Source organism: Mytilus edulis, chromosome 10 (assembly GCF_963676685.1).
Source record: "Mytilus edulis chromosome 10, xbMytEdul2.2, whole genome shotgun sequence".
Lineage (NCBI taxonomy): Eukaryota > Metazoa > Mollusca > Bivalvia > Mytilida > Mytilidae > Mytilus > Mytilus edulis.
Window position 1 is genome coordinate 37,850,775 of NC_092353.1, and position 27,912 is coordinate 37,878,686.

Below are 27,912 nucleotides of genomic sequence, written 5' to 3' on the forward strand. Positions count from 1 at the left end.
TTTAAAATAAGCTACTTCTTTTTATTTTATGAAAATAAAAAATAAACATATAAAACAATAAATTGTGATAGCATACTTTACTACATACATATGTTACAAAATAACGAATGTAGAGACAATAGTTGTAACAGTCTAAATACATATGTGAAAATACAATAAGAAAAACTCATATTTCATAATGACAGATCTGTAAAGTTAACAAATTACGATATACTTTAGCGGTATCGGTGTTACAGGCAAACTGTTCCTGATGCAAAACGTGGAACATCGAAAGTTAAATGGATGCATCGTGTTGGATTTTGCATTTATTGGTTTCAGATATTGGACATTTGAAAGCGTTTCATGCTCAAAATAAACAACAACAAACCCAAAAAAGAAATTATATGGACGAAAGTGATAGCTTAGGAACACCTTCACAAAAGAAGGTATGTTTACCTGTATAAAACCGTACGATATAGTTTCTTTTGTACTGATAGCATAGCAGGAACATAACAATGAAGTGAATTCCAGTCTTATAATACACAAAGATTTTTTTCTAATAATCATTCATTTTGTGTTCTTATCTATCTTTTTAAACTTTCTTTCGTTTAGCTTTCCACATATTTTCTTCATCAATTTAAATTTTTAAAAAAATGTTTATATAATATAGTTTTCTTTTCATTAAATATATTAAGAGCTGAGAGAAAACTAAAATTTAAAAAAAAAACGATTCCAAGAAAGTAAATCTTTAAATGCATGAAAGTCATGACACACCTTGTGTGTTAATGGTTGAAATGTAAATTGTCTCAAATGGTACCTTAATGGAAATGAAGTTGATATAATCTACATTACAAGAGACTAAAAACTTAATAGAATGATGCAGTGTTTTCTGTATTAGGTCATAATAATGTCTGGTGATATGATCATCTCTAGCTGTGAGATTAATCAAATAATTTGTACACTATGGTATTGTTCAAAATGTTTTCAATCGTGCACCATTTACTCTCTAAAACTTCCAATTTTTGTAAGTGTATCCTGAAGCATGGTGACTTCACCTGAAATATATATAAAGCAGATATAATAGCTATCTTGATGGTGTTTTTTTCTGTTGTGAGAGATATAAATGTAAAAAAAATATGGACATTAATGATTGTTCAGATTGATTTCAGGGTATGACTTTCTCAGTAAAGATACAAAAAAGGTGTTGCATACATACGTCGCAACGTTAGGAGCTTTAAACCCAAATTTTGGGAAAATTCATTAAACAGAACAAACCTATGGAAGAGGGTTTTTTATATGTAGCTCGACCGAAGCGAATTAATGCGTGGTATATGAGGTTGAAATTTGATTATTTTTAGTGAAGAATATTGTTATCTGTTAGTATTTCGCCTTATTGATTTGTCATCGGAGCATGAATGCCCTATATATATTAGAATTAATGTACTTTGAATGCTTTTCGTGACACAAACTTGTTAGGTTGTTTTAAACTGTTCGTTTCAACTTCGAACCACATATGGTTTTTTTCAAATACAGAAATCCTCTTTACATAAATATCATTACGCGATAGACATATCAATCTTTATGGTTTGAAAACTTTCAATAAATGAATAGTTTTGGTTATATTGCATTACTGCACTGATCATTTTGTTGTTTTAATTAAGTTTGAAGTTATAAAAAACACGATGATTTTTTATTTCTTTGTATTTCGTTTACTACAAACTATCATATCTAATCTATCTCTCAATTAATGAAAAACTTAATCTTAAAATTATACCTTGTAATTCTTTGACTAGATTAGCCACTCCTTTTGTCCCATCGATGACATCTATTCTTTTGGTGAAAGGGTTGTAACGCACATTAAATGAACGTGGAATTTTAGATGCATAATCTCTAAATAAAACAAAAAAACATAATGAGATAATATAAACGCTTAACAAGTAACAACCATGAACGCGAATTTTATGTTGTGCAGAAACATCGACATGTTGTTTCAATATCCATTCTATCTATCTACCCGTTAGTGTGATATGTATCAGAGCTTGTGTTTGCCAACTATGAATATAGGTCTAGTACTATGAATATTGTCACAGATTACTCCAAGCAACCATTTGGCCACAAAAAATCACTACATGTTAGACATATCTATTGATATGTGTCCTTTTGTCTTTTTGTGAACAGTAATAAGCAATCATGTGGAATATTCAAATTTTATATCAGTTCATTCCGGATATGTCACAAGATATTAACGTCATATTCTCCTATTGTCCTATAATTGCGTATGACGTTGCTGTATAAAAACTGCTCTGAAAATGTTGTATTAAAACTACTCTAAAATAAGCCACTAATATATGAACGTCGTAATTTCATATGAGCCACTTTTGTACTTTGAGATTCCTCACATTAACTTTAAACACCTTCAGTTATTGTTTTGTTTATTATTATTGCTTTTGTAAATATGTACTTAACAATTTCACATATTATTGAACTTTTCTCTTTACCCTTTTTACATTATACCTTTTTAGCTCACCTGGCCTAAAAGGCTAAGTGAGCTTTTCTCATCACTTTGCGTCCGGCGTCCGGCGTCCGGCGTCCGGCGTCCGTCGTCCGTCGTCCGTCGTCTGTCGTCGTTAACTTTTACAAAAATCTTCTTCTCTGAAACTGCTGGGCCAAATTAACCCAAACTTGGCCACAATCATCATTGATGTATCTAGTTTAAAAATTGTGTTTTTGACCCGGCCAACCAACCGAGATGGCCGCCATGGCTAAAAATAGAATATAGGGGTAAAATGCAGTTTTTGGCTTATAACTCAAAAACCAAAGCATTTAGAGCAAAGCTGACTGGGTAAAATTGTTTATCAGGTCAAGATCTATCTGCCCTGATATTTGCAGATGAATCAGACAACCCATTGTTGGGTTGCTGCCCCTAAATTGGTAATTTTAAGGAAAATTTACTGTTTTTGGTTATTATCCTGAATATTATTATAGATGGAGATAAACTGTAAACAGCAATAATGTTCAGCAAAGTAAAATTTACAAATAAGTCAACAGGACCAAAGTAGTCAGTTGACCTCTTAAGGAGTTATTGCCCTTTATAGTCAATTTTTTAAATTTTTTCGTAAATCTCCATGATCTTTTACAAAAATCTTCTCCTCTGAAACTACTGAGCGAAATTAATCCAAACTTGGCCACAATCATCATTGATGTATCTACTTTTAATATTGTGTTTTTTGACCCGACCAACCAACCAAGATGGCCGCCACGGCTAAAAATAGAACATGGAGGTTAAATGCAGTTTTTGGTTATTACTCAAAAACCAAAGCATTTAGAGCAAATCTGACGGAATAAAATTGTTTATCTGGTCAAGATCTATCTGCCCTGAAATTTTAAGATGAATGGGACAACCTGTTGTTGGGTTGCTGCCCCTGAATTGGTAATTTTAAGGAAAATTTGCTGTTTTTGGTTATTATCTTGAATATTATTATAGATAGAGATAAACTGGAAACAGCAATTATGTTCAGCAAAGTAAGATTTACAAATAAGTCAACATGACCGAGATGGTCAGTTGACCCCTTTAGGAGTTATTGCCCTTTTTGGTCAATTTTTAACCATTTTTCGTAAATCTTAGTTATCTGTTACAAAATCTTCTCCTCTGAAACTACTCAGCCAAATTATTCCAAACTTGGCCACAATCATCTTTGGGGTAACTAGTTTAAAAATTGTGTCTGATGACCTGCCAAACTAACCGAGATGTCCATTATGGCTAAAAATAGAACATGGGGGTAAAATGTATATTTTGGCTTATAACTCTGAAACCAAAGCATTTAGAGCAAATATGAAATGGGGTAAAATTGTTAATCAAGTTAAGATCTATCTGCCCTGAAATTTTCAGATGAATCAAACAACCTTTTGCTGGGTTGCCGCCTCTGAATTGGTAATTTTAAGGAAATTTTGCTGTTTTTTGTTATTATCTTGAATATTATTATAGATAGAGATAAACTGTAAACAGCATTAATGTTCAGCAAAGTAAGATTTACAAATAAGTCATCATGACTGAAATGGTCAAATGACCCCTTAAGGAGTTATTGTCCTTTATAGTCAATTTTTAACAATTTTCTTAAAATTTGTAAATTTTTAATAACGTTTTCCACTGAAACTACTTGGCCAAGTTCATTATCGATAAAGATAATTGTGAGCAACAAGAATGTTTGGTAAAGTAAAATGTACAAACACATCACCATCACCAAAACACAATTTTGTCATGAATCCATCTGCTTCCTTTGTTTAATATTCACATAGAACAAGGTGAGCGACACAGGCTCTAGTTTTAATAACTAGTCGATATCATTAGAGGCTAGATTTCTTTAAAAAAAAAAAATATCCGGCAGTCATTTTATTGGTATTTCTTTACTTTCTCTTTGAATATCATAGTGTATTGCATCAAGAGAATGTGATACTGATTGAAAATTATGCTAGATCTAATGAATAAATTTACAAAATGTTGCAGATCGCATGTTCATCTTCAGATACATGTATGTTCCAGTATTTGGGTCGATGTTTTAAATGCATATTGAAAAGTTTTTTTTAAGAATCTTCTTTACCTAAATGACCATAAACTTTTATCATAAGTTCATTTAACCCTTCCTTAAACTTCACATTGCTTACTTCATTTTATCTTTAGCAGACTTAAACGAATCAGCAACATAGTAAATTGGTTGAAATCTAGTGATAGGATATTCTTGAATAGCTGCCTTTTCTGGTTCAAAATTGCGTCTCTCTGGTTCATCTGTCTGACAGTACTAAATAGTAAACACAGAAATGGTTAATCACTAATACAATAATCTTTATGTATGAATATTAATATGAGAGAATAAAAAAAACCGCTCACTTGTCTGTCTTTCAAAAGCATCGAAAATAGTGGAATAAATTACTTTTGGAGTGTCAAGAACTCGTTGGAAGTACTTGATAAATTGCATGCTTATATTGGTGATTTTGAATCTGTTCAAAGTTTTGATTTTTCTACCCTGTATACCACATTGCCTCACATTCTCATTAAGAAAAAATTCACACACCTAATTAAATGGGCATTCAAAAAATCAGAATGTGAATATATATGTTCAAACTCTTTTAGGTCATTTTTTAGTAGCAATAAACAAAAAAACTATGTTAATTGGACATGCTTTGATACTATATATGCCCTTGAATTTTTACTAGATAACATTTTTGTTCGCTTTGGGGATTCCGTATATCGTCAGATTATCGGAATTCCAATGGGGACTAACTGTGCACCACTTATTGCGGACCTGTTTTTGTATTGTTATGAGTTACAATTTATGACAAAAATAAGCAAAGACCCATCGAAACAACATCTGATAAACAAATTTAATAATACTTTTAGATATTTGGATGATATTTTGGCTCTCAATAATGACGACTTCAGTATGTATATTAATGAAATTTATCCTGTTGAACTTACTTTGAATAAAGCTAATACTAACAATGACCACTGCCCTTTTCTCGATCTTGATATCTATATCACTAATGGAAAGCTGAATACAAAAATTTATGATAAAAGGGATGATTTTTCATTTCCTATCGTTAATTATCCGTTTTTAGATGGTGACGTTCCCTTGTCACCATCTTACGGTGTTTATATATCTCAACTTGTACGATTCGCTCGTGTATGTAACAATGTTTTAGATTTTAACGAGAGAAATTTATGTATTACTGAAAAATTATTACACCAGCGTTTTCGATATCACAAACTAGTCAAAATATTTACTAAATTTTATCATCGGTATAAAGACATCATTCGTAAATATAGCTCAACATGCAGACTTCTAATACGTTCAGGTATTTTACATCCAATTTTTTATGGTAATATTCTTTATAAAGCACAAAGGTGTCAGTATTCACCTCAGAAACTTACAAAACCTTTGAATAGACTTATTAAGAAGGGATATAATTACGATACTGTTGTCAAGTCATTAAAGATTGCATATTTTGGCGTTAATATTGAGTCACTGATAAGGTCTTTGCATCGGAACTAAACACATTTATTCTAAAAACAGTTGTTGGCATGACACGGGTTATGTTCTTCTCATATATGTTATGATGGTATGATACTAAACCCCTAACGGGAAGGATTGTGCCTGATGTTCATATGATGAAATCATAATCTTTCAGTCAGTTTAATTGAAGTCTGGAGCTGGCATGTCAGTTAACTGCTAGTAGTCTGTTGTTATTTATGTATTATTGTCATTTTGTTTATTTTCTTTGGTTACATCTTCTTACATCAGACTCGGATTTCTCTTGAACTGAATTTTAATGTGCGTATTGTTATGCGTTTACTTTACTACATTTTTTAGAGGTATAGGGGGAGGGTTGAGATCTCACAAACATGTTTAACACAGCCGCATTTTTGCGCCTGTCCCCAGTCAGGAGCCTCTGGCCTTTGTTAGTCTTGTATTATTTTAATTTTAGTTTCTTGTGTACAATTTGGAAATTAGTATGGCGTTCATTATCACTGGACTAGTATATATTTGTTTAGGGGCCAGCTGAAGGACGCATCCGGGTGCGGGAATTTCTCGCTACATTGAAGACCTGTTGGTGACCCTCTGCTGTTGTTTTTTATTTGGTCGGGTTGTTGTCTCTTTGACACATTCCCCATTTCCATTCTCAATTTTATATATCATAGACAAATGTATCCCATATCAGTTAAAAGTAATTTTAGTATAGCACACGATATATGTAACATATGGGTTTAAGTGGATTTACGTTATGCACGGAATATGTTTTTAAGAAATTCAACAGTCGAAATCTTTCTGTGAAAATAGGAATTACAATTAAAGATCATTCTATCGAGCACTTAGATCATATCGCATTAAGTGCATAAACTACGTTTTTATATCATATAATAGATAAATAGTCTAATAGCTGACGAAATTTTTTACTTGACAATAAAGTAGATACTTTTGCAAATATTTAAACTTTTATATTGTGTTTTCACTCAAGTGAAATGATAAAGGCTCTTCATTTTTTTTTATTACAATTGAGTCGACGCCATTACTAGCGATAGTTTATCAACAGTGATGTGGTATTCCTAAAACATATTGTAACAATTTAGGTAAATACATAAATTTATTTTCATATCCATTTCAATTGTGTCTTTAAATATGTAAATGCCTACCTCTATTTCTCCAAATGAAGACAGAATACCAGCACCATACGCTTTTACATCTTTTCCTTCACGACAGAGTCCAAACTCTATGGTAAACCAGTACAGCTACAATTAAATTAATTAAATATGAAAATCATATCACTATAAAGATAACGGCAACATTAGTATACCAGTGTTATTAATCGATTGAGAGAGAACAAATCCAGGTTACAATCTTAAGCTGAGGGAAACACATCAACTTTAAGATGAGAACAGAAAGAAGGTGTTTTCAATTGTCTCAATTTATTCATACATCATACCAGTTTTATATGGATATTATAGTATCAATTGTTTTTTGATGATAACATTCCAACTGAAAACTGATTAACGAGATGAAGTATATGTTTTAAAGCATCTTACAAAAGTAATTATAAAACCGTTGTAGTATATTCATTGTGCACCTATTTGCGAAAATGGTCTGTTAAACGGGGTAACAAATCATTGATTGCTGACAGAAAACGATCTGTTAACTTTCGTATTCGAATTCTCTCTTAACGTCTGCTGTTTGTACACTAAAGCCAACTTTCAGTTTCATGAAACAATTTAGTTTTCATGACAGCCGCTGTTTACTTTTAACCCAGTAAATAACTGTGTTATAAATCTCGATATCGGTAATATCAATTTAGACATAAAAAGTATAACGAGAACAATACTACTTGTGTTAACAATGTTACTGTTTTTAAGTAATGAAACACATTATTTATTACAATACAAATTAAACCCTCCGAATTCTTAACTTGACTTGAAAATTCTAACATACCGTTGCAAGCTTTTTAACATCCTCTTCTGAAGCTCCCAAACTGGCTAGTCCTAGTTCTTGTGAAAACTGTGCAAAATCAGGATCTGCAAACATTGGCACGTGACCTAGTAACTCATGGCAGACATCTCTGTTAATTCAAAAACCAATTTAAAACACAATGATATATATAGAGAGATATAAGGCATTCAAACATCAACTTACACAACCGGTTAACCGGTAAATCTGTCGAACGATTACCCGAGTAACCGGTTAGTTAAAACTGTACGATTTGACAACACTAATAATTATAATCCTGGTACCTTTGATAACTATCCAAGTCAACACATAAGTGCTGACAACTATGGTTACAATGAATTATAATGACTTGTTCATTGCATTCTTATTTTTGGATGCGCCAACTACTCACATAGATTAGTCTTTCAAAAATCATGAAAAAAAATCATAAAAAATCCTATATTGATATATGAATATATAGTTGTCTCATACCACATCATCTTATTTATATGTGTACATTCATTAATACTTTGCGTAAGATGATACTTACGGTTCTGGTGTATAGAGTGGTTTCGAACCATGTCTAATATACTGAGTTGCATGAAAGACACGAAAAGCTAATCCTGCCAGAAAATCTCTTGATGATAGCAAACCAGCTACTGGTCGTAGAGAGAATCCGGAACGATCTGATTAAAATAAATGATATCAATGTATAAGTATTAATGGGTGCTTTGACGATATCAGTTCTCTCTCATATTTTAGAAAACGTTGTTAACAGTATTGATATTTTAAGGAAAGGAAGAAGTAATTTGATATCCAATGAGGCATATAACCAGCAGATACCCAACCAATAAGGCTAATATACACGAAAGGACGACGGTTTCTAGTTCAGCCCTTGATAATAAATAAAAACTTTACAAAATATTAAACTACAAATGAATCTGACGGGAGGAGTTTTAAAACAACTAAATAGAATTGATTTCAGATTAATAAAAAAAAATAACAAACAGAAAGTATTAAATGGACAACAACCAATGACTAATAGACTCTTGACCTTTCGTTTTGAGTTCTAACTTTTAAATAAGACAAATCTCCTTTTCTAATACTAGCAGCGTCTCGTATCTGCCTTCCTTAATGCACAATAAAACATACAAAGTTGTTTAATGTAATGGAAGGCTGTATTTGCATATTGAGACATCTTGCAGTTTTTGTGATATTCAACCGCTTGCAATAGTTACCATGATTTTCTTGCAGGAAAGTTTCAATTAAGAGCTAGTAGTTTTGGAAGAAACAGATCTGAAATCATCTTATCGAAAGTGTGATATGTGTCATCAAAATTAAATGACTACGACATTCATGTGACTTCGAGGACAAGGAACATATTCCGCTTGTCGTACGTTATTAATTAAAAGAAACCCCAATAATCGCTTTATTTTCCCCTTCCTTGAACAAAATATCTACCTATTTTAGTAAGTTACTAGATAATATATCGTAACATGCTCACCTCTCAGAAAGTTTGATATATCTTCCAGCTGTGGAATGTTATCAGCACTATATCCACATTTCTGTTGTAGAAGTGGAAATGCTTCCAGGAACTCCTTACAAGCATGTTTTGGATATAATGCTGTTAATCTTGTATAGATTGCGTTCCTATCAAAATGCAAAACAATATTTAAAATACTTTTCTTAATTCATGTAGCCAGATATTATTAGTAAAATTTCTGCCAAAGATGTTAATGTATACATGCTATCATTTTATGTTCATTCCCTATTTTAACAATCATTTCTTATTAAAGGTATTGGTTATAAGACTAACGATGTAATCTCTAGTTCTTTTCGATCGTTTTTTATTGAAGACGTCTCCATCAATATGATTTTAAAAGACTATTTAGAAATATGGGTATCCTATTACGAATGGCTTTCTTGTCTTGATGTGTTGACTTTTGATGCCATGTTCAAGTGTTATGAAACTAAGAAAAAAAATTAGAATACCGTGAAATGTAAGATTTGATTGTCTGCTGTTTTGATAATTTTATATTCTAGGAGTTCTTTCACTCGTCAAACTAAATATATTTTAAAGTATTTATACCTCTACTTCACTAAAACTAAAAACTGGAGTGATTGGCATGCAAGCTTGTCATGTATTGTGTTCTGTTATGACGTTGTTTTCCTCTTAAAGTTGATGTGTTTCCCTCGTTTTTAGTTTGTAACCCGGATTTGTTTTCTCTCAATCGATTTATGACCTTTGATGGAAATCTCGTAATAACTTACCACGTTTTTACTTCATCCTCTGTATACTCTACACGTGGAATAGATTCTCCACTGCAAACAAAATATTTTAGGTGATTCATACATTTGTATTGCGTCTCTTTTTCAATAATTCTTAAATTGATTATTTGAAAAGAAAGTATTCGTGTATCTTTTATTATCTTTTTTTTTCTTAATTGATTATAAACATAGACATATGGAACTCCAACATATTAAAGTTTTTCTTTCTTTATTACGCATTTGCTAATCTTGAGTTTGTATTTACAATCGTATTACAAAACTTTTCTTCGATTCGGCATAGGTATTAAACATATATATATATATATGTTATGTACAAGTTATTATTTTGTAAAAATTATAATTTGTACAAAAATATCGTGCAAATTATAATTTGTATTTTGACTTTGTACAAATTGTAATTTGTACAAAAAGTGCCTATCCACATTATAATTTGTACAAAATAAGGCATAATTTCACTTATAACTTGTACAATATTTTACATATAATAAGTGCACAATCAAATGATAAAAAATAATTTCAATTTTAATTACGAATTAATATGAAACACACTGACAACTCTATTTACAATACTATACAATAATATACAATGCTTTTATTTGTTGGAGCAGGTGAGCGAACCATGACACCTTGAATTACACAATACATTCTGTTTTTTGCATTTACACTTCGAATTGTTACAGCCGCCTTCGGATTTGCAAGAGAGATAACCCTGTTCACCAGTTTTTGAAATTTTTTTCGCAGCTTCCATCTGGGAAAATTGAAAATCTGGAATTTGTGCAACGGACAAAGAAGAGTCACTAATTCATTCTAGTTGGTTTGTGCTAAAGACTCCTGATAAATTACCAGCTATTGTCCCTACACGATGGCCAAAATTTACTTCTTCTACAACAACACCTTGTATATTCCTCTTTCAGATTCTACCGATTCAGCATCTGTGTTTCTCTCCCATTATCTCTTTGGAGGATATGGGTGAACCAAAGAGAAGAAAAATGTCAAGTAATTGATACGCAACTTCAGCAGCTCTCTTAGATTTCAGAGCTCTAAGCACGCTAAATTTGGTCAGATGATCTTGATGGTTAGGGACAGATTGAAGGTCTACAAGGTCAATCTGCCCTCTACAGTTGAAATCAGCAGAAAGTATTGGTTTAACAACTAGTTTTGGTATGTCAGTACGTTTTCGTTTCAAGATACATTGTTCACAATTGGTTGTAAATCATGCGTATAGCTTCCCGGCTAATGTTAGCAAAATGTTTTTTTAAAGGTCTTTGTTAGTTTTATGGAGACCTCAAAATGGGTTTTTATAATATCATACATACATTATCCTCAAGGGGTAACCATTTTTTTAACACCTTCACTTTTACTTGTGTTAATGACCATGTGAAAGACAATTGAACAGAAGTTCAATTTATAACCTCAAGGCAATATAAATGAATCAATATGACTTTAAAAATAGCATTGAAAAGTTTTTATAGTGGGTATCAACACTTTTTTTGTCACAATATCCATATGATAAATTATTGTACAAGTTATAAGTGAAATTAAGCCGTATTTTGTACAAATTGTAATTTGTACAAGCACTTTTTGTACGAATTATAATTTGTACAAAGTCAAAATACAAATTATAATGTGTACAAGTTATCATTTTATACAAATTATAATTTGTACAAAAAAATTGTACAAATTATAATTTGTATTTTGACTTTGTACAAATTATAAAGAAAGAGGGACGAAAGATACCAAAGGGACAGTCAAACTCATAAATCTAAAACAAACTGACAACGCCATGGCTAAAAATGAAAAAGACAAACAGAAAAACAATAGTACACATGACACAACATAGAAAACTAAAGAATAAACAACACGAACCCCACAAAAAACTAGGAGTGATCTCAGGTGCTCCGGAAGGGTAAGCAGATCCTGCTCCACATGTGGCACCCGTCGTGTTGCTTATGTGATTACAAATCCGGTAAATAGTCTAATTCGGTAGGTCACATTCATGAAAGAGAAGGGGGTTGTAGTTACGACGTAAGGAACATATCCGATATCATTTGTGAAACGGTTATTCCATAACGGGCAACCAACTCGTGATGGCGTCCGTAAAATTTACGAAGGGATGATTTCAACTTCACCATTTGGAACTCTTGGTTTAATAGCTTCCTTGTGAGCAGTAACCCTCTATTAAGAAAATCATGATAGGAAATGCAAGCACGGGAATATCGTATCAATTGGGAGATATATACCCCGTATGCAGGTGCTGCTGGAATGTTGCTACTTAAAAATGGAAAGTTCACAATTGGAAAGCTGAAATCATCTCTTTTGTCGTAAAGTTTTGTTTTCAACCGACCCTCATTGTCAATTTCTAGATGTAAGTCAAGATATGAAGCCGACTTAACTGTATCTGTAGTATCCTTTATCTCCAATTCGATGGGATAGATGCGTTCCACCTAGTCACCAAGTTTTGAATTGTTTAGTGAAAGAACGTCATCTATATAGCGGAAAGTAGAATTAAAGGATATTGCTAACTTCTTATCTTTCTTTCTAAGAAGTTCCTGAATGAAGTCAGCCTCATAATAATAAAGAAACAAGTCGGCAAGTAAAGGGGCACAGTTTGTTCCCATTGGGATGCCGACAGTCTGTTGAAAAACACGTCCTCTGAACGTTACAAATATGTTGTCAATCAAGAAATCAAGCATCTTGATAATATCGGTTTCAGAGAAGTTTTTGTTTGAATCAGATTGATTCTTTACAAAGTATGATTTATCCCTACCTAAGACAAGATACTTGTATCTACGTTGGCCATTCTTTTTTATGAAGCAAAGTAATACCAACTCTTTCAATTTGTATTTTAGTTTGGAATGTGGAATACTTGTGTAAAGAGTAGAAAAGTCAAATGTTTTAATACTGTTACAAGATGAAAGATCTTTGGAATTTTTAAGTATCCACATCTGATTCACGCCACCTCTAGAATAGGCAGTTTCACAATAACTTTGAAGCCCGTCTTTGATTGCTGATAAAATAATTGTTAATAATTTAGAAAGAGGTTTCGTGGAGCACTTGGAAGACCCAGCAATATACCGTTGTTTGTAAGGACACTTATGTAGTTTAGGTATCCAATACAGTGATGGAAGATCCAGTTCTTCATCTTTGTTTGAAATACCAAAGGAACAAATTTGTACAAAAAGTGCTTGTACAAATTCCAATTTGTACCAAAAAATGTAAGCCTCATATACATATGAAACATACAACTGAATACCCAAAGAAACAACCAAATTTAAGACGAACAGTATTATATACTCAATTCTCCCGGAGCCTCTGACATCACCCAGCTTTTTATTGGGTATTTTTGTTCAGTGGTTAATTTTTATTTGTTGTGTAATGTATATTATTGTTTATTTTTTTATTTTGTTTTTTAATGCTGTTTGTTTGTTTGTTTGTTGTTGGTTTTTTTTTTGTTTACATAGTATTGTTGATATAGTCATTTTATTTTCGATTTTCGATTAGTTTAAATATTCCTTTGATATGTTTCGCCTTCCTGGCTAAGATGTGTCGAATATATTTGTTATTTGAACTCAGCAATTGTTTTAATGATAATTGAAATAAGTGATGAATAGAAATATTCTTAAAAAATTTATGGAATCATGGACTAGTAAGTGGTATCGAATGACATGCTATTTCAAAATGCCATCGCATTCAACATGGCAAATTTGAACTTTCATCAGAACTGCCTTATCAGTTAAATGTGATAATTGGACATAATGACAGTTGTAAACTCCGCTTCATTAAGTTGTGATATAAAAAGGGAAAAAAACATCGTTGTAGCTAAACAGTCTTACAATTGCTTTAGAAATTTTTACAATAAATTGTTTTAACTGTATAAGTTAACAGTGCTTACTGTTTGTAATTTAAAGCTATATCTGCAAAGTATTTCCTTCTCTTCCGGTATACTGCATCTGTAAATCCCTATGAATAGAAAAAAAATATTTACAACTTTTCAATCTGCTTCCAAATTTAGATATAGATATTTGGATTTATCATATATTTAGTAATACATATAGTAGTTTTGAAAATTAAATAAATAGCTTGCTGTTTAATCCATATCGCGTAACTTTCATGGGCACCCTTTATCATACCCTTTATGACACCCTACCCTTTATCCGACCCTTTATCTCAATTTATTTTCATTTTACACAATTTCCGTTTTAATCTATGCAAGTTTCTTGAAGACATATTTTTCCTCAAAATGGGTCTTAAATGAACGGTCATTCGGGCGTGACGCAATTAATTGAATGACGTCATTAATTGTCATGTGACGTCACAAACGCCGAGTTTTCATATTTTCTGGCACACTAAATGCAACTTTAAAACAAAATCAATGAAATACAATACACAACACACAAAAAATACAATATACAAAATATTTTTAAAACAACAGTACGCAAATTGTAAGGTGACCCAGGTGCTTCGAATGAGTAATTGAGCAGTTATTTTGAACTTTTAAAACACGAAAAAAGTAGAACTGTAGATAACCCAGTTGCTAGGGATGAGAGAGCAGTTCATATATCACCCTCGATCAATATCTAAAGGCCCTCGGGTTGATATTGGTATCTCGGGATGATACGGCATATGATACGGATTTTGCCATGTATTATTCTCTATTGAACTTACTGTGTCGATACAAGTTGGTATGTATAGCGAATAGAATCTGTGATTCAAGAGTAAAAAAGGGTGTAGGTCTTAAAGATATTTTAGCAGTCAATTGTGAAAAATATGTATCTCAAGTCGATCATCATGACTTCATACTGACGTTAATGTTTGTATATTATAATACAGTGTTTATGCAAAGAAGTTCATAATTGCTTTATTATCGCAAACATTTTAACGAATTAATAATGATGTATCATTGTCGTCGGTTTCTATAATTTTGAAGTTACGATTTGTGCTTGTAAAACTTACAGGATGGTCTGCTTCTAGATCCTCCCCAGCGCTCAGAACTTTGTCCACATATCTGTCTAGATCCGAAACGTGTTTAGGGATCCATATGTCTGTAAAAAAAGTCAATAGTTTATTTAATAAGTTGTAAATAGAAAATTGCAGATGACATACTATGAAAATGGTATAAGAACAAAAGATGAAGTGTTTTTTTACAGCAGTCACCTTTGTTTATGTTGGCTGTTCTTTTAATGCTTTAGACTGGACTTCCATGCGACTGTCATTAAAGTGAATGGTTTAGCTAGCTCTAAAACCAGGTTTTATCTACCATTTTCTACACAAGAAAATGTCTGTACCAAGGCAGGAACATAACAGTTGTTATCCATTAGTCTGATGTGTCTAAGACTTTTATTTTGCTATTTCATAAGGGATGTTCCATTTTGAATTTTCCACGGAGTTCGGTATGTTATCTAAATTTTTTTTTAATTTTTATTGGCTAAATCGCTTATTAAATGTCATTCAATTTTAAAAGCCAAACGTGTGACATTAATTGGCGTTTCTGGTGTGTACTAATCCAGAAATACATATCAGGTGTATAGACATAGTACGAATAAGTTTGATTAAAGTTTTCAAAAGAAAAATCCAAGCGTCAAGACATAGTGGACAACCATAATATTTTACGGACCATTATAAAAAGTAATCTAAAAATATCCTTTTCTGAAATTTAGAACCAGCAGAGGACAACATTTCTGTAAGTTTTCACTGGCTTTGAAATAGCTGGCAGTAGCTGCAAATACTAGTACTCTCAAATGGATATTTACTCAGTGTCTTTTTATTGTTGGGATGTACAAGTAGCTGTCCACGTCCACACTATGTTTTATTAGATGTATTTCTATTTGTATCCATCTTATTATGATTTGTCTAAATTTGTTTTATGTTGTACTGTTACACCACTGTCATACGTTAAGAATTGTTTAAAACTTATTTAACCCCGCCACATTATGTTCGAACCTGTCATAAGGCAGGAGCTGTAATTCAGTGGTTGTCGTGTGTTGCTGTGTTACAAATTTGTTTCTCGTTCATTAGTTTGTACATAAACTAGTTCATAGGTCTACTCGTTTAAATTGTTTTACCTTTGTCATTTCGGGGACTTTTATAGATTAGTTTACTTTAAACATATTTATTCATAGTGGATTAGGAATAAAGCAATTACAACTTATATTAATCCATTTCCACTTTGCGGGTGCAAGTGCTGCCTTGAAGAGGCATACGCCTGCTCTTTTTCAAAAAGTATTTTACGTGCAAGAGATATGACTCTCTCTTAACACGGGTGAGCTATTTGTTCTCCCATTCCGACGGACTATCATCGCTTCCGCAAGACCATACACGCAATTGGTGTCAAGAGAGAGCCGAAAATTCAGTCTGGAACGGGAATCGAACCAGGAACCTTCGTGTTAGTAGTCAGATGCACTAACCACAACATCACGGCTCTAGATGACTATGTGGCATGTGTCATTTGTTAAAGGCCGTACAGTAACCTATAGATGTTTATTACTGTGTATCTGGGTCTCTTATGAAAAGTTGTCTCTTATTGGCAATCATAAAACATCTTCTTTATATAATTAAATCCCGGAATATCGTATCAATTTTGAGATATATACTCTGTATGCAGGTGTTGCTGGAATGTTGCTACAGAAATCGTTTCTTTCGATGCAAAGTATTGTTCTCAATCGACGTTAATTGACAATTTCAAGATGTAGGTCATTATATGAGAAAGACTTGTGTATTTCATCTCAAGCTCGATGGGATACAAGCGTTTATCATAGTCGCCATATATCAAACTATTTAGTGAAAGAACATCAACTTTATATTTGAAAGTGTCGTTAAAGGATACTGCTTACTTCTTTTTTAATCGTAAGAAGTTTCTATATGAAGTCAACCTCATAAGAATAAATGAAGTCGGAAAGATGAAAAGCACAATCGGTTCCTATGGGAATTCCGATTGTTTGTTTAAAACAAGTTCTCCAAAGGAAACTAATATGTCTTCAATCAAAAAATCATGCATCTTAACTGTTCACGTGTTATGATCATGATGATTTGGTTCTATTTAGTATTATTGGCATGTGCCTCTTTATGTCGTCTATGATACAGACAATAAAACATATATTAACTCTTTTCTTATCTCATTTGTATGGTTCCTCTGTGTAAGCTTTGTTATTATACTGATCAAAACTGATAGGGATATATCAGAACTATTGGTAAAAATATCTTTGTTTGGTTTTAGATCCATTGCAGTTTAACAGTAATGTTGATCACTTCCGCACGTTTAATATTGTTCTAAGCAAAACTTTGAGAAAATCATCTTCCACACAAGGTGCATCATCTTTTTTTAATACCTTATACATGTAATTTCGTTTAAATCTCTCTATCATTTTAAAATAAAATATCTAATTAAAAATAAAAGTATACGCAAACAAAAATATTTATGAAATAACATAACGTACCTTCGCCAACAATGGTGACACATTTGCCTATTTTCTTCAGTTCGTCGATAGCAGTTTTTAAACCATTCATTTGTGTTGTTGGTACCACCATAAAGTCATGACAATCTTTAAACTCTTTTGATTGACGTGATTCGACATGAGATATCTTAACATCATGTTTCTAGAGAAAAACAATATTCAAACATTCTTTTAATCAGAACATTGAGAACTGTTTTGAAGTACTGTTATCAAACGAGTTTTTAATACAGAAACACCATCAAATAAGGCAAGTATTTAACATATTTATAGATATTTTAATAACTTTGCATTAATAATACAAATAAGTGCTACAAAGTGTGCGCCATGATACGACTATACAGATTTAGTTTTAAAGGAAGTTTGACAGATGTGTATGATATTGAAAGCAAGTGTGAGCAGTAAACAGTATTCCACAACTATCCTCTTTCATTACAACAGTTAGAATATACCATCAGCATTATATTAGAAATAAAAATAACGCATCCGTCTAATTGATAAAAAAAAGACAATGAACAGGAGGTATACTGTACGTATTCCTTTGCATAGCATAATGGCTTCGATTGCATGTAACAAATGTATATAGATAAGACGCATATGTAAGGTAGTGTCGTAAATTAAGGCAACAGTAGTATACCGATGTTCAATATTTTTTGATGAATTAAAACAAATTCGGGCCACGAACCAAAACCGAAGAAAGACATCAACTATAAAATAAAAACCAGAACAACAGAATAACTGAACTATAAGAAAAAAATACTAGTTACATAGAATCGGACTATTTGATAACAACTGCCATATTTAAGACATGATAACAGGACATTTTAAGAAGAACAAATGGTTGGTTAAATCATATGAGTTGATATTTATTTGAGCGCTATTACAGACTATTTGAGAAAGGACATTTGAGCTGAATGTAAACTGAAAACATTTTGTTGTATATTAGAAATTTAGGGCAACTAAAACGCACCGTACTCCAACTAGAAATGATTATGACTTTGTTGGTAAACCAGTTGGGGTCAATTACTTCAGAATGGAATGGAGACCTTCATCAGAATCCATGCAAAATCCAAAAAATGTACAACAAAACTAGTGAACACACTATGCAAGGTTCATTTGTGTATCACAAGAGGTGACAGAAAACAAAGACAATTTCAGACTCAAAAATGAAAACAAACTGTTTACCATGGCAATAACACAAAAACAGCATCAAAATACCAAACTACATTATATAAAACACAACTGAGAAAAAATAAAACTGAGGAACACAAACTTAAAAAAAAACCCAAAGGTGATCTGATGAACTACAGAAAGGTTAGCAGTGCATAATTATTATACCTCTAATATTGTAAGTGCTGGAATTAAATTATCGAACTTAGTAGTAAACTTCACAGCTTCGATGTTGCCTATCTGGGCCGCACTCTTTGGTTCCTAGAAAAAATTATAAAAGAGTTATGTCGGTTAGAAATATTAACGGTATAGTAAAAGCGATACTGCTTTTTTTTTGTAACCTGTTTGCCTAATGCTCGTAAAATTGACTTCTGCTTGATTTTCAAACGACGAACACATAATCTTTCAATGAATTTATTTCAGATCTGGAGCTGGCATATCAGTATTGGTAGTAGTCTTTTGTTAAATATGTATTATTATCATTTTGCTTAGTTTTCTTTGTTACCTAATCTGACATCGGAATCGGACTTCCTTTAAATCGAGTTTTACTGTGCGTACTGCTGAGTGTTTGTCTATTGTACATTGGCTTAAGGTATAGGGGAGAGGGTTGATATCTCATAAAACAGTTTTAAACTTGCCGGATTTTTGGCGCCTGTCCCAAGTCAGGAGCGTTTGCCCTTTTTAAGTCTGGTATGTTTTTAAGTTCATTTATATTTTTTTAAGTTTAATGACGTCCATTTTCACTGAACTAGTACATATTATTGTTTATTGACCATCTGAAGCCCACCTCTGGTTGCAGGGTTTCCTCATCGTTTGGTGGCCTCGGCTGGTTTATACTCCTTTGTCTTTGTTGTCTCTTTGACACAATCACATTTTCAATTTTCAATTCTATTCTATTAGATATTCACTTTTATGCCTCTTTTTTTTATTATGCAACGGGCAATTCAAAATGTATCAGCACTTAAAAAAACTCGAAAAGTACATGTAAATGTATTCTTTTAATCAAGTTATAGTGATAAGACAAAACATTCTTTCATTTCATTTCTTAACCATTACATTAAGTATTGCTTATAACCCATGGAAGCTTATTTAAAATATTCATAGGTTCTCTTGTGAGCGCATAAAATCTCTACTTTTAAATACGCATTTAATATAGAAAAAAGCCTTTGCATGATCCTTCTATTATTCTGGTACAGGAAATACGTATTTGAATCTGCAATTCATTTTGCGCCAAATTACCGGTATATATATTTGACAAATATCCTCAATTTACCAGTTAAAAAATAAATATAGATGGCTATTTACTCGTGTGATATACACAGTAGCATCACTACCTGAATGAAACATATACAACAGCCAGAATAGATCAGAATAAGCAGACACTAATCATAAAAGTATATATATAGAAAAAGGTGCAAAAATTAGCCTTCAATTGTTAGTGTGTGTCGACATGCTGTTTTCACGATAATAAGATTAACATAACCACAGGCATAAAGATAGGGATATCGGGATTTTGATTACTAACCCACAATTATCTTCTGATAATCCTGTAGCACTAGTCGTACTAAAATTGTCAATATACAAAGTGAAGTTTTATTTTTTTAATATTTTTTCGTTCAGGAATGTTACTTTCTTATTCTAAGGAGGGATGTTAATAGATGACCTCTCTTATTTGAATTGTGTTTTATCTGTGTTGCTGCATATGATAATAGATAATGTTATAAAAATAAGAGCTGCAACGAAAGCATTGGCACAGATGAATTATGGCTCAAATGAACGCATTTTGCCGCAAATTTATATACCTGCTTACAACATATTTGTGATCAGAAGCCAAATAAGTTAATTTCTTTGTAATAGAAATGAAAAGATTCTTATTTTTGTTTCAAGATCAAAACAGACGTAGATATTGCGGAATGTGATTATTGTAAACTCTGACCTTTCGTGTTAGATTTTTTCGTACTGATTTTTAAATATTATGCAACTTGTAAAGTACATGTATTATTGTTTTTCCTGTTGTATCAACATTTCTTTGAATGACGTCTGTTAATTGTTTAATTCTTAGTTTTTAGCTACCGCTTGATTAAGTATGACTATGTACTCTCATTTCTTGTAATTTATATGGGGAACAACTATGAACTCTTCATATAGATTTTAAGGTCTCAATATCAGCCGGGATGGTCATGAAAACAAGATTCAACCATTTGCTATTTAGTATTTCTTCAAAATATATACATACAAGATAAATAGCTTTTCCTTATAGGCACATACTTCATTTTTTTATGTAAATTATACTAGCTACTTTGAAAACAAGTAGCACAATGGTAGCATTGCTGCATATACCTTTTATCTCAAAATAACGCATCTTGGCGCAATTGGATATTTCCACCGAAGCCTTATATATATAATCAGTACTTTGTAAACTAAAGACTTTTTTAAGGATACCAAACAACGAAATTCCGTAATGTCACTTCCTTATTCTCAGGAAGGGTGTTGTTAGATGACCTCTCTTATTTGAATTGTGTTTTATCTATTTTCAAATATTAGGCAATTCGTAGTCTTTCCTCTTGAATCACACGTGATACGATTGTTCGTCTACTTATTGTTTAATTCTTGATAATTATCTTCCACTTGATAACTCTGACCTATTTACACCAATTTCTTATATATAAGTAATAAACTAAGTACTATTTATATATTTTTAATTAAGTTTAAATAGCCAACCGGACAAAGGGCACAGCGATTGGTTTGAACTTAAGTGGAGATCGGAAAATGGTGCAATCAGGAATTTAATCTAGTCTATACAAGGATTTGACACGTTTTTAAGTATATGATAAAAAAGAAATGGGATCTCGTGACAGTGAATTTGAATAACTATGTTGAAATTATTTATTTTCTCTTTGGGTTTTGTTTCATAACCTTTAAGCAGAAACTCATTTTCTTGGTTTTAATATGATATGAAACAAAAAAATATATATTCTTCTTTGAAATTTAATATCGTGTCAATCACCCTTCATTTATCTTTTCATTTGTTTTATTCTATATCTAGTAGTAACATTCTGTTCGTTTTAGGTGTAATACCACCAAATCATGATACGCCACATCCGGTTGCATACGAAAGTAGGTCTAAAAAAATATTCCCTTGAATTTGACAGTTGTAGAAAATTAACCCTGCATTTCAATGCACTTAAATTTTTCTGAGTCATAAACATGTATGTTGGGTGTCTGAAAGCATCATTCCTTTTTTATTTGATGGTCTTATAAAATATTTTGGAAAGTTAAGGTTACATAGTTGCCAAAGCAGGTAACCAGTAAATAACCTGGTAAAAATGTGATTGTTTACTTCCGGTGCAGGTTACTTTCTTATATGCAATGAAATGTAGTGTGAAATTTTCACTGTAGCACTGGAAAGGATTAAACTTTATTCATGCAAAGTATTTCTTTGGTTGAAATAAAGGTAAATTCTGTACATTTTTTTTAAAAGTACCAATTTAACAAAGACTAATAGGGAAAAATCAATGGTGGTATTACACCTATTTAGGGAAACTACATGTGCACTCGTGACCTTATTGTACTTTCATTTTTAAAAGTTATTAATAAACCAGTTCATACATTGTAAACATGGACTATTCGGAATGGATTGAGACACAGAAAGCACGTTTGAGGTAAAATTGCCTTGAAATGGGGGTTTACGGGTGTTTTCTAAGTCAAATGGGTGGACAGACAAAGCTGTATTTAGTTTACTGTGTTAAATTTTAAATAATACCCTAACAGTTTTGTTTATACAACATGTGAATTTTTTATTTCAGTGTTCACATGTTCTGAAGAGCATTCTGTTGAAAAATCTTATATGTGAATTGGTCTGCAGATGACACTTCAGCATTAAAGTAAGTATCAACTATCATCATGTTTTTTGTGTTTTTTTTGGCCGCAAAAGTTTGCAATTTGCCATTGTGCCATCTACATTTTGCACAGACAATAAATCATCTAAACACTTATTTGCCCTGGATTTATACACATCAGAATCCAGTCTCACATACTTAAACTTTATAATTCTTACCAATTATTTTTTGTACCAGCATTCCAAGGGACATAACCCTTTTTAAAAACATTTTGAGGTATTTTTTATTACTCTTTCTCCCCATTTTCTAATGTAAAATACAAGAAAGTGGACACTTTGTGTAAATCTATTAGAAATATACTGTTATGAGTAAATAAAAAGACTTTGATACCAGTAACAATAAATGGTTGACTGAAAGGGAACCGTTATTTGTCACACTAGGCGAACAGACTAAAAACTCGAGTTACACATAAGGGCTTCTAGAAACTTCCGTGTAGACTGTTAACATTTATAGAGACAGTTCTTTCAGCTAAAACACTTTAATTATTGATTTAACATTACATTTATATCATTTTTGTGGGGAAATAATCACATTTGTTTTATTTTTTAGACAAAAGATATCAAGTTTTGATGAAAAAGGAAGGAAGGAGGAAAAATGGACCAAAACAGACCAAAACAGACCTTCAAATGAACTCTAAAAGGTGCAATAAAATTGTTTATCATCTAAAAGTTGTCTTTTGTATTCTATTTAATTGTTTGAATGCATAGATCATGAGTTTTTGATCAGATATTAGTCAACACTGCATTTTATAATGATACACTGAAATTTGGATTTGTCGAAGAAATAAGACTGAAATTGCCGTAGGATATGGCCTTACATTATAGTGATTTTCTCTGAAACTATAGATCTGACTGAGACAAAACTTGGCAGTTATGCTTGAAATAACTTGCAATTGGAGGGAAAAAAATTACATTAAGTTTATTTGACATTTAGGTGTTCTTTAGGTGTAATACCACCAAATCATGATACGCCACATCCGGTTGCATACGAAAGTAGGTCTAAAAAAATATTCCCTTGAATTTGACAGTTGTAGAAAATTAACCCTGCATTTCAATGCACTTAAATTTTTCTGAGTCATAAACATGTATGTTGGGTGTCTGAAAGCATCATTCCTTTTTTATTTGATGGTCTTATAAAATATTTTGGAAAGTTAAGGTTACATAGTTGCCAAAGCAGGTAACCAGTAAATAACCTGGTAAAAATGTGATTGTTTACTTCCGGTGCAGGTTACTTTCTTATATGCAATGAAATGTAGTGTGAAATTTTCACTGTAGCACTGGAAAGGATTAAACTTTATTCATGCAAAGTATTTCTTTGGTTGAAATAAAGGTAAATTCTGTACATTTTTTTTAAAAGTACCAATTTAACAAAGACTAATAGGGAAAAATCAATGGTGGTATTACACCTTTAAAACTTTTTTTCCTTTAATTAACATGTTCTTGATCATACTTACAACATATTCAAGTAACACTATTTTATATGTACCCATGTTAACATTACATTTGTTTTTTGTCTTTTTCTATTTCTTAATTCTATAATATTATCTTCTAAAATGTACATTTAAATTCATATCTTAAAAATAATTATACTACAACAATATTGCTTCAATAACATGCTTGTTTTTTTTGTTTTTTTTAATATATATATATTTTTCTTTAATGTTTTAAGCGATGTGAAATGTGTTTCTAATGTGTAAATAATCGTCTCTCATAATTCTATATGAATGGCTTTTACATATGTGTAATTTGTTTTAATCTATGTGTTATGTTCTGTTTGTAAAAGGTGAAACGTTAATAAAATATTGTATTGTATTGTATTGTAAATCACTCAGAACCAATTAAAAACATTTGATAAAACTCATATTTCGGAGTCCTTTAATCTTCATGTAAAAAAAACTTGAAATATTCATCTCACTGACTTTTATTTATGCATAACCTCTCCTTCAATTTAAATTTTCATATATAATGTATACAGAATAGTTAGATTTTTAGCAATATGGTTAAAAAAAATAATCTTCAACCGTTTGCATAACTAATATTACTTTAAAATTATACAAATGCTATATATAAAGATCAAATGTAGTCTTTTTTTCGATCTTACAAAAAATTCAATACATCTGCAGAGTCCATTTTAATCTGTAATAGTATGAAGAGTTCCCTACTATATAAACACGATTTATATCGATTTCAACACACGTGACTTTTCCTGCTATTTCTATTGAACTGTAAATCTATTTTCAGGTTCTCATTTTAGCTGTCATATCGAAAGTAATGATATTATATATACTTGGAAAAGTATGTTAACTTAAAATTAATATTCTTTAAAATGTCTTACGTTCGTAAAACTGACGATTCAAATACGTTATTAGGTGACATTATCTTCTTGAAAGAATTTGAAGAATGTCTTAAAATCTTAAAATGAAAAAAACATAAGCAAATACCGGGTCAAAAGATTTCCTTCCAATATGGTTGTAAAAAACAATTACCGCTTAAAACTTTAATTTATGCTATGAACTCTTTTTCTGTTTAATTTTCATAAACATAAGTAATTTTTGGTAAATGGCGTGTAGTTGATTAAAGGGACACTAGCTACGAGATGTATAAAAACAATACTAATTTATTTTTGCTCAATCAATAATGAAATGCAAATAGTGAAACAATAATTAGCTTTTAGCAGCCAGTATGGTTCAATTTTTTCACAATTAGCTAAAAAAAACATTGATTATGAATTATTCACTTGTAAGTGAATAATTCGACCTCATTGAATCCGTATGCATGTGAACTTTAATTTAACCCCTTAGCTTGAGATTGATAACAGGTGCATTGTATGTAAAAAGTTATTTAAAAAAAAAGAATGTCAACATTGAAAGTGAAACAAAGATAAATCATTTGAATGACTGATTCGATCCACAAAAATTCATTCTTATACAGGTAAAAACGATGATAAACATTTATTTATCATTTATTATATGAAATTAAATAGACCTAGAATAAAACAACAGCACGAGTTTGCTTAATCTATTTATATCTATATTTATGTTTACATCGCTTATATGGTCATCGTATGACTTTTGAGGTCAACTCGATAATTAATTAGATGGCTTCTGGACTAAAATACACATGAAACGAAGCTACGTATTTTCATGCTCGTGCCCTGTTTATTAGTTATTTTTGACTTTTAAATGTTTGAATAAATGTTTTAATTGTTATAAATAACATATGAGAATTTAATCAAAATCGGTGAACATGAATTTGACAGCTAGTGCCCCTTTAAGTATATATGTTCTCAACAGATGTATAACATGTCTAGGAATTAGAAGTTTGGTGTATACAAAGAATGGAAATGTATTTTATCGCTTTTTTGTACATTTTTCCTTTGATCTTTTTGTGATAATTTTTCATATCATGCTACTCGCTTGAGATGGAAAACTATCGCTAGAAACAAAGGAGGCACACGGCGTTGCTAATGAAATTGACATGCAATTGACAACGTCGTCATATGTAAAATAGCGATAAACAGATTATCATTGATCATCTCAACGTAAATCTATAAATATGAAAAAACCTATATGGAGACTTTCTTAAGTGTTGGTCAACTGCAGTGAATACAAATATTTCATTTTTGGAGCAAATATATTACATAGTATTTTTAGAAATAGAGGATCAACGGTAGCATTGGCACAAAGGAACACATTTTTCTGGCGCAACTCAGTGACGGATACAGAGGGGGTTCCGGGAGTTGGGACCCCCCTTTTAAAATGACTGGATCCGCCCCTGCAACTGGATATATATCCGTTAAAACATACTTGTTGTCGAAAGACAGTTAATCTTAATTTCATTGTAAAATAAATTCCGAGAGATTTTACGTTAAAGATTAAGATCAAATGAGACAAAGACATAGCGGAATGTTACTTCCTTTTTAACTCTGTGGTAGAAAATATGTCGTTTCATACTTGCATTCTGTCTTGCTAATTTATAAATATTAAATATTACGCATCTCTTAAAGTACATGCATTATTGTCTTTTGTTTTTGTATCACAAATTCACAATTCCTGGTAATTAGCTTTTGCAAGAAGAGATAAGACAAGATATGTACAATGTGACTCATTTCTCGATATTAATGTGTATTACAAAAATAGTCGTCATATATTTTCTTTTAATATCAAGTGCAAATATCCGCCGCGATTTACAGAACAACGATTGGTTTACACTTAACTAGAGGTGGGAGAATATGGAAATGGGTATTTTGGTTGAGTCTGTATTAATTATATATGCAAGCTCTAAAATAGATTTAAGTATATGATATAAAAAAAAAAAAGCATCATGGGACCTCTTGTTAGTTACATGTACTGTTGATAGCATGTGTTAAATTGGGTTTGTCTCATATCTGTTTGTTCACATTATATTCTTTAATATAATATGAAAGAAGAAATATCTTTTATTTCAATTTCAGTTTGTGTCATTGATAAATGCCACCCCAACACTCATATTATTGTATCTAATTTTTATTCCTCAATTTATTTTCTTTTGTTATAAACAGATACATTAGATGGATTCATAGATTTTTTAAATTTACTTATTCTTGTTTATACTTTAGTTATACAATTTGCAGTATCTTATATGTACCGCCCGTTTAATATTTTGACATTGCATTACGTTTACCCTCAGTGAAAACAAATTCAAAAATTATATTTTATATGATAATCTAATTTATTCAATTTGGTGACTTGGAACAAATAAAGCATTCTGATTCTATTATTATTTAAGATTGTCCTTCATTTTATATACTAACATATTTTAATGTTAACTCAAAATATGATGTCGTTGTTTCGTATCTTTTCTTCTTTTTTTATTTTGCATTACGGTCTCTTATAAAAAATCAAATATTATTTGAATATATTAACTCAATCTTTTCCATAAAATCAACCACCAATTTGCCTGATTAGTATATCATTTTTTAATTCATTGTTTTATATCAAATGCAGTACCTATTTTTACAATACAGTGCATCATTTCTTACCTCTGCAGAGTCCATGTTGATAAAATATTGTTCTAAAAGCTCTTTCTAAAAGCGCACTATTTTATATTGATTTGGCAAGGCACGTGACGTGATTTTTTTTTTAAACCAATGTGCACTGAAAAACTATGAGAAGTTCCT

General features: G+C 31.3%; 1 protein-coding gene and 1 long non-coding RNA gene across 2 annotated transcripts; one reads left to right on the forward strand and one right to left on the reverse strand.

Annotated features, from left to right (window-relative positions):
* On the reverse strand, window positions 1-27,911 carry LOC139491085 (protein henna-like). The gene is made up of 13 exons (XM_071278394.1): window positions 27,775-27,911; window positions 19,025-19,117; window positions 17,672-17,831; window positions 15,192-15,280; window positions 14,131-14,198; window positions 10,221-10,271; window positions 9,454-9,599; window positions 8,500-8,635; window positions 7,956-8,082; window positions 7,166-7,261; window positions 4,642-4,775; window positions 1,754-1,869; window positions 1-1,034 (listed from the first exon to the last, which is right to left on the reverse strand). Exons 1-13 carry the CDS (start codon window positions 27,787-27,789, stop codon window positions 979-981), a joined length of 1,287 nt encoding a protein of 428 aa, XP_071134495.1. The 5' UTR covers window positions 27,790-27,911; the 3' UTR covers window positions 1-978.
* LOC139491086 (uncharacterized) lies at window positions 22,661-23,423 on the forward strand. The gene is made up of 2 exons (XR_011656460.1): window positions 22,661-22,740; window positions 23,305-23,423. It is a non-coding gene; the product is annotated as an uncharacterized lncRNA (long non-coding RNA).
* Window position 27,912: the final 1 nt, after the last annotated feature.